Genomic DNA, 16,885 nt, shown 5'->3' with positions numbered 1-16,885 from the left:
TTTTTCTAGTCAAGGATTCATTTTTTCATGTTTAGAACGAATTTTTTATCGCAAAGATATATTTTTCAAGTCAAGGATATATATTTTTATGTCAATGAAATATTTTTCTTCACGTCAGTGATAGATTTTTTAAGCCAAGAGTATATTTTTTTCAAGTTAAGTATATGATTTTTTTTGAGTTGTTAATAAATGAGTGAATGTCATTTTTTTTATTACATTTTCTTATTTTTAACTGTAAAGTGTTGTTTTTTTCATTTGTAAACGAAAAATATGCATTTGTGGTAAAGGAACCAAGTGTGTGCGCCTTGCCCCAAGCCCATGGGCCCGTTACCCCAGGGGTGGGGCAATGGGCCCATTTTGACACTTTTTACAAAATAGTGTTTCATTAAAAATTGAATAAACATATAGGCGTTTAATTCACATCATACATTCCTCATTAGTTGTACCTTTGAACAAATCAAAGAACCAACTCGTATCAATTAGAACTTCATCAAAAAATTTAGTTTAAAAAAGGGGGGGCGCTGCCCCATGTTGCCCTACGTCATTCATCTTTGAAAAACAGTAATTAATTGAACCTTCTAGCTTCCAGGGTGTACTCATACAACTGAGCGTTCCTTGAGGCTTTTGTACAGATAAGTAAACGTTGAACCATGTATCTGATAAATGTGTTTTTACTTACTAGGTTAAGCGTTTTGTGTGAAAACTGTACATATATCTCGGTAAATATATCGTCTAAAGCGGAGAACGTTCTTCGGAGATTCCTTGTCCTGCTATTCGCCAACAATGTAAAATGTACTAAATGGTACTGAAGGAAATTGTTTCGCCTCAGATTATAATGAGCTAATTGTTATTCATGAGAAAATGATGAATGCCAAGAGCGTCTGCAATGCCGTAAAACCACCTAGTCACTGAACGACAGTATCAATATGGCACATTAATTCAGTGCCAAATTAATGTGGAAGAACGCTTATAATGCAATGAAAGGAAAAAAGATGTTGGCTTTATTTGAAAGCACTCTTGCTTGCGGGCAAACACAGCTTTTGTAATGTTGCAACACAATTGAAATGTTTAGAAACATTTGCTCCCGGCGCGTCGTCGTGCAACAACCGCCGCGCATTGAGTCGCTCTCTGTTGCGCGAGACACATCGCCATCGGCAGAGGCAAGAAAGCTGGTGAGCTATAGGTCAATTTTCGATTCAAGTGAAAATTTGAATATGAATTTACAAATAATAATAATAATAATTGTGTAATTATAATCGACAACATCCTCTATAAGAAACGCCATCAAAGCCGTAATTTTAATATCGATGTTTTTGACTCAGGAGTTTTGCTTGGGTGTTGAAAGCAGAAGGGCATGCAAATATTATGATTCAGGATGTAAAAATAGTTGAGCAGAATTCAAAACCACTGTTGAGAAAGTACATAATTCATTCATACCACCAATTTCACGAGAGTAGGCATTTGAATATATCTAATTATGCTATCATATATTTTAGGCACGTATTCTGAAAAATTCTTATGCACGGATTTTCTGTTCAGACGAAAAATGCTGCTGGAGCGACTGCTCACGACTACTGCGTTGGTGACGCTGGTCGCAAGCACGAGTCTTGCTAATGTCGCTGTGGTGTCAACCCCTGTTTGGTTCAACGAAATGATGATAGAGAAAAATTGCACCTTCACAAAAGTTCTCTACAATGAAGGAAAATGTGACGTGGTGAGAAGTAGAAGTTAGTTTGCGATTTACAAGTCCGTGCATAATGCAATTCAAACATGAATATAATTCGTATATACAAACAATTTTTGCTAAGGAATTTTGGTCTGTTTTGCTTAATGCATATCTAACATAATGCTGGTGTATTTATTGCAGAGAATGTTCTTCAATGGAGAGTTTCCGTTCTACATGCAAGTTATTGGCTTGGGCTTGAACGAAAAACTGGAACCTGACACATCCGAGTTTGCAGACTCTGTAAGCGAGATTTTTGTCAATGATAACCTGTCATCCATTGTCAAAAGTTCTCTTACATTGGTTAAAATTTGTGAATTTATATTAAACTAAAAAATATCCGAGAAAAATATTGAGTCTGATTTTCAGATCTGCCGGTGTGGAGTTTTGGAGGTACGAGGTGCTTGCACGGCTCCCATGTTACGAGTGTTGTCAAGCCTCCGTAAGCAGTGCGGACCGGAAAACATCTACAGTCTGCCTGATTTGTCTTTAACCCTTCAACAATGGCTCGACCGTGAAAGGCCTCGCTATTATAAAACTGTCACTATTTCCAGACCTCGTGACCAGTTGGAAGAAGAATTTGAAATGGTTAGCAGCTCACTCGAAATTTTATCTCGTGAAATGATCACTGCAGCAACAACTGTAAAGCAAGAACTCCAAGAAGATCCAGACTACTATGATAAACAAGCTGGAAATTATTTTTAATCCTATTTGGAAAATTGTATCGGTTAGGCCTCCGCAATCCCAGAGTGGCGAAATTCAAAGCAGTTTTCTTGCTAACACAATTTTGCAGTTGCTAGAACTGAAGAAGAAATTTATTTAAGGCAATTAAGGGAACATATCACATTATTCACTGCCACTACTCAGTACTCACTAGGTACGTACTACGTACTACCTATGGTTAGTACGGTACTGGTAGGCAAGTTCGTAAGTAATCAGTAATCACTATCACATAGTATGCAGTACCGTAGGGCGTAGGACGTAGGTGTGAATGGTGTGATGATTTTATGATGTTTGGCTTTCCTTTTCCAATTTCCATTTACAATTACAGTGAATGAGTGATGATTCAGATTTACAAATTACAATTTACATAGATATTGAATATTATTATATTTTAAAGTTTGTTCTTCAATTGCAATTGATTTGTTTATATATCAATATAAAATTGTGGGAAATATTGTTTTGAAACTAATATTCAAATATAGCTATCTAGATAATTCAATGATTTGGCCTATGATCTAATTTTTAGTGACTTACTAACTTGATAAAAAATTTTAATTCTTATCTCATGCTTCTATCATATGATTTATCTACAGTAGTTCATTGACTTTGTTCCCAGAGTTTTTTTTAGAAAAGTTTATTAATTCGTGAATTATTTTATTAAATAGGCTAGGGTAAACGCAGTATATTCTGACATTGTGGGTAATATTAGGGTTTGAGACTTTTAAATAAGTCTGTGAATATATTAAGAATCTTTTAAGTTTAAGTATACTTGTATTTGCTGATTTCAAGTGGTAAATAAATTAATAGATTTTTAAGTCAAGAGAGCGTTTTAGACACATAAAAATTAATTACGAGTTTTTCTGACACAGCTTGAATTACACACACAGCTCATTCCGAGCTGTGTGCAAAAATTAAAATTTTCTTAATTAAAAGCTTAATAGCTCTTAATTAAAAGCCTAGCCTAATTAAGTAGTACCGTATTCAATATTCAATAGTGTTCTAATTTTGAGCTGTGTCGTATTCAAAATTCAAATACAGCTCACAAAGCAATCAGAATTTGAACACAAGAGGGTCGGAATTGCGAATTAGTAGAGTTTGAAGTGCGGCCGCAATTAGTCTCACAAAATGCCGAATTTAGTCACACACAGCGTCAGAATATATGGATTTGGTAGGTTTGCATTCTAAAGGCTTTTAAATAAATATGGCAACATTTTGTGACGTTTCATTGTTGCTGGGGCGTAGTGCGGTGTTTTGAGAGTGACATAAAGCAAACAGAACTCGAGTTGGGCATACAAGTATTTTTATATAGCCATTCATTTTTTGATACGTCCTTAATGTTTCGGAATATAGCATTACCGTACCGTCACTACCGTGTTTACCCTATCTATGACTATGAGTAATGAGCTAGTCTGGAAAAGTCCTATTTTTGTCTGAAATATCGCGGCTCTAATATCATATAATTTCATTAGGTATGAAATCTCGCGGCTCGAATGTCATGAATTTTTGTTTGATTAAAAAATCGCGGTTTGCACTTCGCAAATATGTCATTTCATAAAATTTTCAACTTCCGCAATCCGCATTGCTTTACCGTTTCCGCCAAAAATATCTTGCAGAAAAAACATAAACATCGTAATGTTAATGGGCGAAATGTGACCATCTAATGGCAGCCGTGACGGGGTAACATTGACCGGTTTGGAAATTAGGTTAAAATTACCATATATAAGACTCTGTAGAGTCTGAAACATAAAGAAAAAAACATTAATAGGTGTATTAAATATAAAATCTGTTATATAGGTACCTATGGTAATTTTAACTTAATTTCCAAGCCGGTCAATGTTACCCCGTCACGGCTGCCATTAGGTGGTCAAAGTTACCCCATTGGGAGGCAGTGCCCCCCATTTGCAAACTATGACACTTTTCTAAAATTTGTCTTTTGCATATGTAACTAGAAGAGTTCTACTACAATGCATCAAAACCTGGAGTTATTTTAACAAAAAATAAATGAATTGGAGGGGGTACTCCTACAGGCACGAAATAATAGCTCTTTTTTTGTGGGTCACATTTTCAATTTTTTAACCTATTAGATATGCAAACTTTTGAAATCTTTCTATTGTGTTACGTAGCCTCAGTATTAGGCCTTTGATGGCCATTGACAAAATTTTTCTATGTCAAATCGTTTTTGAATTTTGGGGTTTTTGTTAAAAAAACAAGAAGTGGTCAAAGTTACCCCGCCGGTCAAAGTAACCCCATTTTACGGTAGTCATGTTATTTGTTAGCTACTAATTCTTGATGTATGATCTGATCAACATTCAGCCAGATCATTCAAGATTTCAAGTCTTAAGTACACACATATATCATTATCAGTATTTATTTAATGATATTAGATCAAAAACATAAAACTAAATGTTTAATACATTTTTTACAAATTCACACACTACAGACTTCACAGTCACACTCTGAGAAGACACAGAGCTCAGTCAGCTCTTGTCTGCTGTTGTGAAACAGAGCAAAATAGCAATGCTGGAAAGCTTGGAATGTTGGGTCTGTCTTGAATATGTGGTACTGTAAAAGGTGGTTACTTTGACAATTTTTTTAAAATGCCATTTTTTACTAGCTAAATTAAACTTAAATTGAAATGTGCAAAATACAGGTCTATACTCTAAGGGGCGCCACCCCATAATGGGTAAATGTGACCACCTAATGGCAGCCCTGACAGGGTAATATTGACTGGCTTGGAAATTAAGTTAAAATTACCATATATAAGACTTTAGAGTCTGAAACATAAAGAAAAAACAATAATAGGTGTATCAAGCATAACATGTGTTATATATGGTACCCTAACTTAATTTCCAAGCCGGTCAATATTATCCCGTCAGGGCTGACATTAGGTGGTCAGAGTTCCCCCATTGGGGGACGGCATCCCCCATTTGCAAACTATGACATTTGCCTCAAATTTGTCATTTGCATATGTAACTAGAAGAGTTCTACTACAATGCACCAAAATATGGAGTTATTTTACCAAAAAAATAAAAAAATTTGAGGGGGTTCTATGACAGGCTTTAAATAATAGCTCTTTTTTGTGGGTCACATTTTTAATTTTTTAACCTATTAGATATGCAAACTTTTTTAATATTTCTATTGTGTTACGTAGCCTCAGTATTAGGCCTTTAATGCCCATTGACAAAATTTTTCTATGTCAAATAGTTTTTGAGTTTTGGGGGTTTTTATTAAAAAAACTAAAAGTGGTCAAAGTTACCTAGGGAGTCAAAGTAACCCCCTTTTACGGTATATAATTTCTAGAAATTTACCCCAAAGGAATTACACTAAATCTGCAACTTCACTGCAAGTCATTGTCTTGTTGATGAATATAGTTTAGAATCATAATCATAAGCCTATGAACTTCATAAGTTCATACATCATAGGCTTTTTTTGCCGACTTCAAAAAATAAGCTATCCCTACTCCCTAAAAATAAACTATGCTTTAAAAAATTTTCATTTTCATATTTGCGGCCTCAAATACACTGTTAATAGTAGAGATAGCTAACTGTAGAGATTATCCATCTGGGTACAAGGCTCAAATGTTGCAAATATATCCCAATATGATCATAATGGTAAATGGTATTGGTAATTAATGGCCCAAGCTACATTTGCCTTCAACTTTTTTTGACAAAATTATGCATGAAGAAATATGTACTAGTGAATCTATATAATTTAAATGAGTTTGATTGAATATCATGGAATGGATTTTACTAATAGGTAATTTTCTGGTTGATTGGAATATGGTAACAAAACTAATTTTCTTATCTTAATCTAATTGTATAAACAATAAATTCTGACATCCTACACCTATACAAAAGAGGCACTTAGAGACAAATGCATTAGCAAGATATTTTAATAAAGTAAAAATAAATGCTGGTTCAGTGGAAAAGATTTTTTAAAATCTACTTATTTTCTTTACCATGGCTCCAAAGTCAAATGCAAATGATCCAAAACTAAATGGTGGCCATTTTTGTACAACAGGTAAGAAGGGACACCCCCTTGGGGTAATACAAGACACCCCTAAAAACACATTTACAGTAGAACCTTGGTTAACAAAGGCTTGAGTAAAAAAAAAATCTATTAACAACAAAGAATTTTAATTACATTTATCTTGCTCAGTGGAAAAAATTTCACTTGATAAAAATTGATGCATCATAGTTTAGAACAAAATTGTGCATAGAATCTCATAGATAGAATTGTGCACCAGGCAACATAGAATGAAAAGTAATTAATTTAAACTATGGTTTATTTCTCCAAAAATATGATGGTTGATGTACTCTCTTTGTGTTATAGTGAATTCAATTGACCCAATAAAATGGTGCAAAATTACAGGCCCAGTCCTGTATGCTCACAGATACAGAAGAAACGCTAGTACATGGCTGCTGATATGGAGCTTGCAGTGGACAAGGTTGTTGTCAGTGCTCAATGGCATGTCCATGGATATGGTAATATCACATCAGTAATATTGTAATGTATGGATATTGTGATATCATATCAATAAAGGGCAAACAAGTGCCCAGTATAAATCACAAAAATTTCATTTGTTTTACATCTACATCATCTGCAAAGGAAGAGGAGGACTTTGGAGTACATACTGTTAGTAATGGACGAGTACACTCAGCATGCTTCAAATATTCTAAAATTAAGTTTCATTCCAAGTGTCCCAAATTACCCCTTTCCAGGTAATCCAGGGTGTTTTCTGTATAACCTAACCTTACCAATAGCATATGGATTTTTTTCTTGGAAGCCATATGATAGACCTCACTAAAACCTCTAAAATGAGCACAAAATTGTTTATAAAATGTTTCATGGTAAGAAGTTATCAACAAAAACTGCTCAAAATTGTCCCTTACTACCCCGTTTGATGATCTACGTAACTCCTTACACATCGCAAATAGTAGTTAGCAACAATTGCCGAATTAAATGTTATGTGCTGATAAATGTTATTTTTGAAAATTTTCAATCACTTGCTTCATTTATGTTGAACAATTTGCTCTCATTTTATAATTTTCTTCCAATTTTGCAGAAACTTAATTAGTCATGGGACCATAAATCAACTGGCCATGCTGGCACAGCCTCTCATGTCTTTGCTGTTCCTGCATGTTTTTCTATTCATAATTTTCAACTCTTTATTTCCCTCCTTGGCTTTGAGTATTGACATACCTAAAGCATCCAAATTCAGTAACCCTTCAAATGATGCATCAAGTAAAGAAGATTCTCAATCTGGCAAATGTTTGGAGGGACAGCCTCCCGTGCCTGACACATGGAACCTTTTTGGGATCCCTGGGGATGGATATTATATTGCTGCTCAAATTGGTACTCCTCCACAGCAGGTGAGTTTTATATACTGTCTTTTACTTCAATGATTTAGTGGAGTTGTTTATTTAATGGCTGCTCAATTCATTTGTGAATTTTATAATTATAATATAATTTTTATAATTATTTTATTAATTATAACTTTGGATTTATTTGTCTTTTTTTATTGCCATTTTTGACCGGCCCATTTTGTCTTCTGTGATGCAGATGAACATGCTTGTTTTATTTGAGCTGTTTATGTAAGGGCTGGTTGATTTATTTGTGAATTCAATATTAATTAATTGATCTCTTTTCATAGTTTTGAGCATATTTTTGAGGTCTTCCCTGAACCAGATGAACTGGGTTCTTCTGTTTGAGCTGCTTTTTAGGTTAGCTGCTTGATTAATTTGAGAATTTTATATGGAAAAATGGATTTAATTTCTTATTTTATATACAATATTTGATGTTTTCTGTACTGCAGATGAACCTGGTTGTTGACACGGGAAGTAGCAACTTGGCTGTAGCTGGAGCCAACAGCTCTGAACTGGACTCTTTCTTCAAGCCACACGCTTCATCTTCATTTGTTTTTATAAATGATTCTCACTTGAAAGTTTCTTACTCACAGGTCAGATACATAAATATCTCCTAGTGCATTAGAATTGGATTCTATTTTGTATATTTGAATGTAGTGAAAATAAAATAATAAAATGAAATCATGGAAGATTTCAAGGCCCATAGCATTTGTCTTGGAAACATGTTCCTCATGAAATTAAAATTGCTGACAGCTGATGCAAAAATTTGTTCCTGAATATACATGCCTTAAGTGTTTTGTTAAAGATCAAATAAATTTGTATATATACTCCAATTAATTTTTTATGAATGACTTTATCATACAAGTTCCTAAATATAAATCATTTGTAAATGTGTACTGCTGTTTCTGTGCAGGGCTGGTGGGCAGGGTCATTAGGCACGGACTTGGTGGAAGTTCCTGGCCTTCGCTGCTCATTCAAAACTCGCTCGTTCGTTGCACTCATCACTCAGTCACAAGGCTTTTATGTGAATGGTTCACACTGGCAGGTTAGTATGTTTCTCCTGAGAACATTAGTCTCCTATTCCTGAGCTCAATGTTTGTTAGCCAAGATGAAATTGAATTAAATTTTCTAGTGTCTCTTGTAGTATAGTTAATTTTAAATATGTGCCATATTAACAGATCTGACTTGATTTAAGTGGAACCAGTTTTGTACATTTGTGGAGGACTTTGTATATGTTTAATTTGGTATCAATACATTGTTTTTCTACTTATTCGGCAGGGGATACTAGGTTTAGCTTTTCCGGAATTGGCTCAACCAAACCGAACTGTGACACCTTGGTTTGATTCAGTGTTGTCTTCTACAAAGAGCCTTAATTCTGCCACAAGCATTCTACTGTCACCTGAGAAGAATTCGAGTCTCACACGGCAATCAACATCATCCAATGATGGACTTGACCTTGAAGAGTTTATTAGACAAGTAAAAATAGATAAATATAAAAAATCGTTGAAATATTCTGATAATGAAGACATAATTGATAAATTATTTGATAATGAAAGCGCCGTTCAAAGTAGTGCAGTGTCTGTGAGGCCTCACCATGACGCATTAAGAGAAAAGCGTGCCAAAATACACTCATCCAGTGCCATGATGCCGAGTCATACAGTACAACTAGACAATAGACGTAGAAGCAGTAGCGTAGAATTTCGAAATTCACGTCGTGAGAGCAATGAAACTGTGATTCAGAGAGTAGGTATGTTATTAGAGGATATGCTGAGTAGTATAAATGACGTACCGCGTAATCTATCTGTGATAATGGACGTGCCAGCAGAGTCTGGCCCAGAACCACTTGTTGAGTATTCAACGGCCAAAAACTCTGGTTTATACCTAATTCCAGAGACGATGGTCGACCTCCTATCTACCGACAATCTTTCTGAAACTCTCAATGTCTCTAATGTAGAGCTTTATACGACAAACCAATCTAACTTATTTGAAAATGTGCGTAGTGCAATGGAGAATGATTCGTTGCAAATGACGCATTTAGATGCCATTAAAACAAATAGAGATTTGCCTGTCAGTCAAGTACAAAAGCGTGATATTGGGAACTACAGTGTTCTCGAGAACTGGATAAACTTGGAGCAAAATATAAATGAAGATACTTCCTTAAAATTATCATCTGATTCATCTCGCAATCTAAGAAATACTGTCTTGAATTCCAGTGTCAAGGTGGAAAATTTTGTGGAAAAGAAAAGTGCTGAGAGTATGGATTCACATGCTCCAGATATTCATTCAAGTTCCAGTATTTCTAAACCTAGACAAAAGGAAATGCCTTCACAAGAGAAGAAGGAACACATTTCAGAAAACATTAATTTATCTGAGAGTTTCACACTTGAGCTCTGCGGGCCGTGGTCGTCGACCTTGCACGACACACACAAAGGAAGGTTGACTGTCGGTGAGTTGAAATTTGTTTTGCTTAATTTACACAGCCTGTTTGACTTGGATTTTATTTTAATTTTGTTTAATTACTGCATCTGAAAACTTGTGACTTAAGCTTTAGAAATCATTGCTTTAGGTGCTTATACACGGGCCATTAGTTGCATCTACTATAGTTTTGCAGGTTGAGAGCCTATACACGAGTATAGTGTTAACGGTACACTACTCTCGCGTCAGTGCGACGTAAGGAGTTGTCGAGTAAGGGTGTGCACGGTGGAGGCGTGCGAGAATTCGGCAGCAGTGCGCGCTACAGTGGGCGAGAGAGAGAGAGAGAGCGACGCAACTGGGCTCCATATGACGGCCGGTCCGCTACTGAGCGCAATGACTGCTTCAAAGGAACTCTAGGTGTTTTGCGTGCAATGAACCAGCTAGTTGCCTCTGAACACGTCAAGCATCACAAATTTTAATTGCATCGCCTAGTAGACGCAACTAATCGCCCCGTGTATAAGCACCTTTATCTTCACGCCTAGTGACAGTGCATGATTACAAAATTTCCATCATTACAGTTATTCAAAGCAAAGCTGATTAAGTTTCAAGGATTACAGATGATAAGTGACTTGTCTTTTAAGCATGCATGCTCCGTAATGTGCTTAGAGAAAAAATATCACTCATTGCTGGGCATTGTGTATGCATTGCAACGTGAGAAAATTATATGATTATTATGTGCAAATCATAATTAGGTTACTTGTGCAAATGGAAACGCTTTGAATTTCCCATTTATTAGTTTAAATTTGATGCTTGAATTTTTTGCACTTAAGTGATGATCAATACGAAGTGTTGCTTCAGCTGATGATGACTTGATACCGGTACTTCTGGATGAGGCTCTGTACATTGAGCACTTATACTGTGTTCCAACGCGCAAGCGATTGCAACGCTGAATAATGGTTTCAACACTCTGCACTCAACAACAGTTTTTCTGATAAAATGCTTTACTATATTAGTAACATTGAAAGCAGTAAAACCTAATGTTTTGTTACACTCGCCTCCAACTCGGACCTTAACAGTTTATAAACCGTTTTAATTCTGCCTCAACTCAAATTTAAGTGACGTTATAACCGTCATAAAGGTACAGGTGACGGTTGTTGTGTTGTTGTAATTGCTCATCCTGGTAGTGGCGACTACGGAAGGGGGGGTGCTAGGTCAGTTTTTTCCGGGCACTTGGTGCCACTAGTAGTTCTACAACCATCACTGGCTCGCTGACCCGCCAGAACCATTTTATTGCACTTCTACAGGTGACGGTAGCCACTGCAGTGCAGGCGTGGTGCACAAGACTCCCATCCTGGCGCCCTGGTACTACGAGGTCGCGGTCACGAGTATGTCGGTGGCAGGCGCGCTGCTCTCGCTACCTTGCCTTGCCTACAACCATCACGCCAGCATCGTGGATTCTGGCACCACCAAACTTAAGCTGCCTCAAGTCGTGGGTATCTTTTGGCTACCTCATAGCATCTTTTGCCTCCTTCATCATTGTATCATTTAACTTTGTGAGTGTAACGTTTGCTTTACAAAGACACCTATTTTCTTTGTAAGATAGAGGATATGTGCATATTCTCGTTGCATGTTCATATTCTCGTTAATAAATTCTTCACACACATATGCTACGTAAGCTGTAGACTCGCTCGTTGCTGATGTTCTCTTCAACATTCCCTGCCAGGCGTTCGATGCGGTGGTGTCTGCACTGGAGGCCGCCACCGCAGGCCTTGTGGACGCTGGTCTGCCTGAGAACTTCTGGAGAGGCGATGGCCATGTTTGTTGGACCGACGCACATATTGTATGTATGAGAGGCTTTTGCATTTACAGTGTAATGGGTGTAATTTTGTCATACTTGAGCAAAGCCGACGGTTTTCCGTGTAAAGAATTTTTTAGGAATAATATAATTACTGTTGTGCTGAAGTTCAGGTACTTTTGCAGGCGTGGTCTTTGTTGCCTACTCTGAGCATCGGCATAGCGTCCAGCAACAGCTCGAGTTTCAGCATCGAGCTCGGACCTCGCTCTTATCTACGACCTTATGATGTAACTACCCCTGCTGGTGGTGCTGCATCTGCTGGGGATGCATATGCTGGTGGTGCATCTGGTACTGTGCCTGATACTGTTGCGTCTGATGCGACTACACCCAATAAGTTTACCTCATCTGCCATGCCAGCTGAAGCACCGACTCTTGCCATTCCTTCATCTCGTGTTGCCACTTCGAAACTTTATGAAATTCACAAGCTTGCTGCTAATGCCGCAATAAATCTGGATGTGGATGAGCTTTCAAAGTCGAAGAAATCGTCAACCCTCGAAATTCTTACTGAAGACTTGAAAAAATCTATGGATACTGATGGCCATGAAAGTCTTACATCAACTGAGACGCACGGCGATAGTCCAAACGACAACGAGGAGCATTTACGAGGGAGAGTTGAGACGTCTATGGCAGCTGGCGCTGATGGTATCGATTCTCACCGCCTCGTACCATTTCAGGATTACCTTGCCAATGACGTGCTCCGTGAAAATAACCACATTGCTCGAGCGGAAATCACGGGAGTAAATTATTCGAGCGATGACGTACTTGTACAGAATCATAGTATACAATTGCCTGATACCAATCTTGATTCCTTACCAAGCAGTACATTTGGGTCTCTTAACGAGACGCAAAAAGAAAAATCACAAGATAATCTGACAAGAATTTTGCCGTCTGAATTTCCTCCTGCGAAAATTGATGCTCTCGCTGCTGGTGTAGCGGAACCTGCTTCAAATGTGCCATGCTGGTCTTCGGGCCTGGAACTCTCCAACATGGGTACGGTGTTGGGGGTCGTAGTTCTTGAGGGTCTTTGTGTACGTTTCGACCGTGGTGCCGGAGTGGTATCATTTAGTGAAGGATCATGTGGGCCACGCGTTGCTATTTCAGGGCCCTACCCCAGACTCGAAGCTGAGGTTTGTGCTTCACCACATCGTGGTGCTCCTGACACGGGCAGTGCTGGCACTGTAGTACTGGCGGCACTACTCGCCGTGCTTTGCTGCCCCCTGGCCGTTTATGGACTGCGTGCGGCCTGGAGGATGTCCAGGCACCGCTTCCAACTTTTTCACCAAGCCGAGACTACTTTCATGTCGCTTGACGAGTCGACGAGTCTCGCCTGATGAAAACACCTCGCACCGACAGCACCCCAATTTACTCGAGTTTTGACTCATGGTCTGCGAGTCTCTCATGTTGGTTACTGATGAGATTTTTACTTCGAGTCTTTATTTGAGGCGCGTATTTTGTTCTGCATTGTTCCTAGTTTAAGTCCGTCTATGAATCTCACAACTTACGTATAAGGGTTTCCTCTTGAGTATTCACACGAAACTCGAATTTTGTCTTTGTCCGAGTCATGCATTTCGATCAGCGATGACTCAACTTTGCTTACAAAATAATTTCACTGAATTTATATTGCGCGGGACGAAAGTAAAAAAAAACATATGTTTTATTGCGAACGTGAAAAAACTTATGTTATAGGTCAGAAAACATGACAACTGCTCTCATTTTTTACTTTGATATGATGTTGCCTAAGAATATTTTGTTACCTCTTTACAAAGCTGAGATTTTTTACAAAGATCCTGTTGTTGTTTGGTCACATTACTATGTTAAGCGTCATGATAATTGGAATTTGATTTAAATTTTATTATATATTATCCCATAAACGTTGGAGACTTAATGATCTTTCATCACGTCTACCTCTCAATGCCATTCATTCTATTTTTTATGAATACTTTGTACGTCCTTTTTTTGTAAAAGTTACCTAATACTTCGCGGAATAGTTTCTTACGTTACACGTGTTCTGATTTATTTTAGCGGGTGATTAAAGGTTCTAAGCTTTTATCTTGTTCGGTCACAAATTGTAATGGAATCAGCAGCAGAAATTGGTCCACTTCGTTCTGTTCAATATCGTGTCTCGGTGGGCCGGACGCTGTCACGTCAAGCTGGCTTACCACTTCATCGACCAGGTGCCGTGCTATCAAAAATGGATAAGAGCACGGAACTCTGTCAGCAAATCACGTACGGCTTTTCAAACTAAACTTGCCAATCATGGACGATAAAATGGTCGCTACGTGTACTTGAGAAAGTTTTGAGTGTACGTCCTCTGATCAAGCAGCAGCTGTTGGGGCTGCATTTACTGGTAGGTTTCGACCTCCAAGTCCTGGCAATCAAGTATGAAATATGTGCCACTGTTAGGATCTTATTTCTTTATTGTATTGATTCCTGCTGCTGTCGTCTCACTTATGTCGTAAATTATGACACTACAGCTGACCCAATGCTGGGTGTTTTTAAACACACGTCGTCATCTTTAGTCATTAGTTATCTTGACGTCACTTTTAACTTCAGTTCATTGTTTCCTTATGTCGGTAGTTGTAAAGGAAGTTTTTATCTTCTCAAATAGTTGAACCAACTTGTACGCAACTTGTTTAACGTAGTTACATGTGCGTATGTGATATAATTTAGCTTTATGTTGTTATCTTATTGTTTTATTGAATGGAAAGTATTATATTGCTGCGTGTGCTTCTGTGTGCCCACCAACTTTTTGTGACACCAGATCCTCTGAAGATATTTCCACTATAATTAGTCTTACGACCTGCTGGATGGCTGCAATTTTTTTTTTCATTTCACCAAATTCAAGAAAATCGGTTTATTGTCCCACGACCTGTAGGATTACTTCAAAGATTAGAGATTGCGGACCTAATTCAATGAAAAATGTTGACCGGGTTCTCAATATCGATGCTGCAAATTGCTTTAATATTTCAGCCCTCGAGTGAAGTGCCTCTCAGTTATTCCTCATTCGTACGGTATGTACTCATCTGGTCAGCCCTTCCATGCAGCGCCCAAGCGCCCAACAATTAGAACATGGAGGTGCATTAACAATAATTATTGCTCGTTTGTTTTAAGGCATGATTCTCTGCTATTCTTTCATGCACATTTGAATTATGCATGTGACATCCGAAATGTTTGCGTTATGAAAGCCCCCGTAATGGGACCAGTTGAATCACATGGAGACGTTTTGTTATCAAGCTTATCAGCTGTGTCGCTTGCAGCTTTGGTTATGCCTAGATATGTACGTACAGGTACATCCTACTGCGTGCATTTTCAGATTAATGCATAAATAATAACACCATTTGTTCGCGTATATTAACTTGGAACCGTCGGTGTTAACTGCAAATCCTTGGTTGTGCTAATTGTAAGAATATATCCGTAATTTGTGCTAACTACCCTTAATTGCCCATTATCCATTCCGGCATTTGTGATGCTTTACGTGTAATAGCTCGTGTAATTATTTTAAGTTCTACGTTGCCACAATTTGTTGTGTTTCTGCATTATTGCGTTCGCTCGTCTCAAATTTTGCGAGTTGTATTTTATATATTTCAGTTCCCCGTTGCGTTCTCGCTTATGCCATGTTATCTCAAATGCTGTTGTTTCCTTTATTTAATATTGTTTTTTTTTGTTATTAATTGTCGCACGCTCCCGCTACACTAACTTCTAGTCTCCAAACCGTTGTTACTTGTTAAAAGAACCGTTTATGCTTTACAGCTTCACTTCGCATAATATATGCAACATTGAACTTCTATTGTACAGTAACGCGCTTACCAATGCGTCAGTTTGGTGAAGAAACTCTTGCTTGTTCTTTTGGTTTATGTTGTCGGGTGACCGGTTTAGCTTTGCCGTACACAATCATGTAGACTCTCACCATATATTTAGCAATGTGAAGTCAAACGACGAAGAAACTGCTCGCTCTCTAATATTCCTTGCCATGCTTCAGGTGCGCTAAGAACATAAAAAATTTGAGCTTGACGTGCGTGTTGCAGCTATGGAGCCTGGGTAGCCAAAACTGTCTGACCGTTGACCACTTTCTGGTAGTCCTAATTTCCCTTCGACGTCCGTCATAAATATAACAATGATGACAAATTGGCAGGTGTTGTTATGCTTGAAGTTATATTTTATCGCGTCGAAATTTTTTTATGATAGTACCATTCTCAAGTTTACTATAATTCTCACAGTCCAGTTCGTTATCATACTAAAATAATAACTGCCAACCATCAGTCATATTGGCCAATGATAAGCCGACCAAGATTTAAATTTTATTCTTCTTAGAAATATTCTTTCATTCTTCTTCATTCCTAGAAATATTCGTGAACAAAGGTTGTGTTCTCGAGGCGGATTATCTACGTTGTGCTTGCTGTTAACGTTGTTCTGTTCTCGATTTTTTTTACATTGAGTAAGTCGGTCACTCAATAAAAGAGTTGTTCAACCTTGGCCTTTTTATTTACTTTTAATTGATTTTACTTCAAGCTTTATATACGGGCTTTTTTGATGGAAGTGCCGGCACGCTTTCGGTCTGGAAAGTGTAATTCAGGGTAATTTAAATTCGAATTACCGACTGAGGTGTGAATTCTTTGACAGGTTTCGCGTTTGAAACTCGCTAAAACAGAGACGAAATTTTGATGTAAGTACATTGCGTGGCTGAGAAAATGTGAGCAGCACCTTTTGTGTTTGAGCACTGATATTGCAACTGTTTACTATATAAATTGATGGGAAAGTGGTATCACTACACGTGAGTGCCACACCGTATAGCACTTGAGGCTC

The 16,885-nt window shown here is 37.7% G+C and overlaps 2 protein-coding genes across 2 annotated transcripts; both read left to right on the top strand.

Annotated features, from left to right (window-relative positions):
* Window positions 1-1,122: 1,122 nt before the first annotated feature.
* Window positions 1,123-2,806, top strand: LOC108683016. The gene is made up of 4 exons (XM_018172290.2): window positions 1,123-1,172; window positions 1,540-1,714; window positions 1,868-1,966; window positions 2,093-2,806. Exons 2-4 carry the CDS (start codon window positions 1,547-1,549, stop codon window positions 2,426-2,428), a joined length of 603 nt encoding a protein of 200 aa, XP_018027779.1. The 5' UTR covers window positions 1,123-1,172; window positions 1,540-1,546; the 3' UTR covers window positions 2,429-2,806.
* A 4,703-nt stretch (window positions 2,807-7,509) lies between these two features.
* On the top strand, window positions 7,510-16,551 carry LOC108683019. Its single transcript, XM_018172292.1, has 7 exons — window positions 7,510-7,818; window positions 8,262-8,405; window positions 8,726-8,857; window positions 9,091-10,258; window positions 11,532-11,716; window positions 11,951-12,067; window positions 12,208-16,551. Exons 1-7 carry the CDS (start codon window positions 7,549-7,551, stop codon window positions 13,411-13,413), a joined length of 3,222 nt encoding a protein of 1,073 aa, XP_018027781.1. The 5' UTR covers window positions 7,510-7,548; the 3' UTR covers window positions 13,414-16,551.
* Window positions 16,552-16,885: the final 334 nt, after the last annotated feature.

The sequence above is a fragment of the Hyalella azteca genome, unplaced genomic scaffold, assembly GCF_000764305.2.
Source record: "Hyalella azteca isolate HAZT.00-mixed unplaced genomic scaffold, Hazt_2.0.2 contig15624, whole genome shotgun sequence".
In the NCBI taxonomy this organism is placed as follows: Eukaryota; Metazoa; Arthropoda; class Malacostraca; order Amphipoda; family Hyalellidae; genus Hyalella; species Hyalella azteca.
This window is presented reverse-complemented; position numbering and strand designations above follow the sequence as displayed.

Bases quoted from the DNA above. Each gene is read 5' to 3' on its own strand.
- LOC108683016 (XM_018172290.2), top strand. From the start codon at position 1,547: ATGCTGCTGGAGCGACTGCTCACGACTACTGCGTTGGTGACGCTGGTC. The intron at 1,715-1,867 runs GTGAGAAGTAGA...TATTTATTGCAG, and splicing joins ATGAAGGAAAATGTGACGTG to AGAATGTTCTTCAATGGAGA. The intron at 1,967-2,092 runs GTAAGCGAGATT...TCTGATTTTCAG, and splicing joins CATCCGAGTTTGCAGACTCT to ATCTGCCGGTGTGGAGTTTT.
- LOC108683019 (XM_018172292.1), top strand. From the start codon at position 7,549: ATGCTGGCACAGCCTCTCATGTCTTTGCTGTTCCTGCATGTTTTTCTA. The intron at 7,819-8,261 runs GTGAGTTTTATA...TCTGTACTGCAG, and splicing joins TTGGTACTCCTCCACAGCAG to ATGAACCTGGTTGTTGACAC. The intron at 10,259-11,531 runs GTGAGTTGAAAT...GCACTTCTACAG, and splicing joins CAAAGGAAGGTTGACTGTCG to GTGACGGTAGCCACTGCAGT.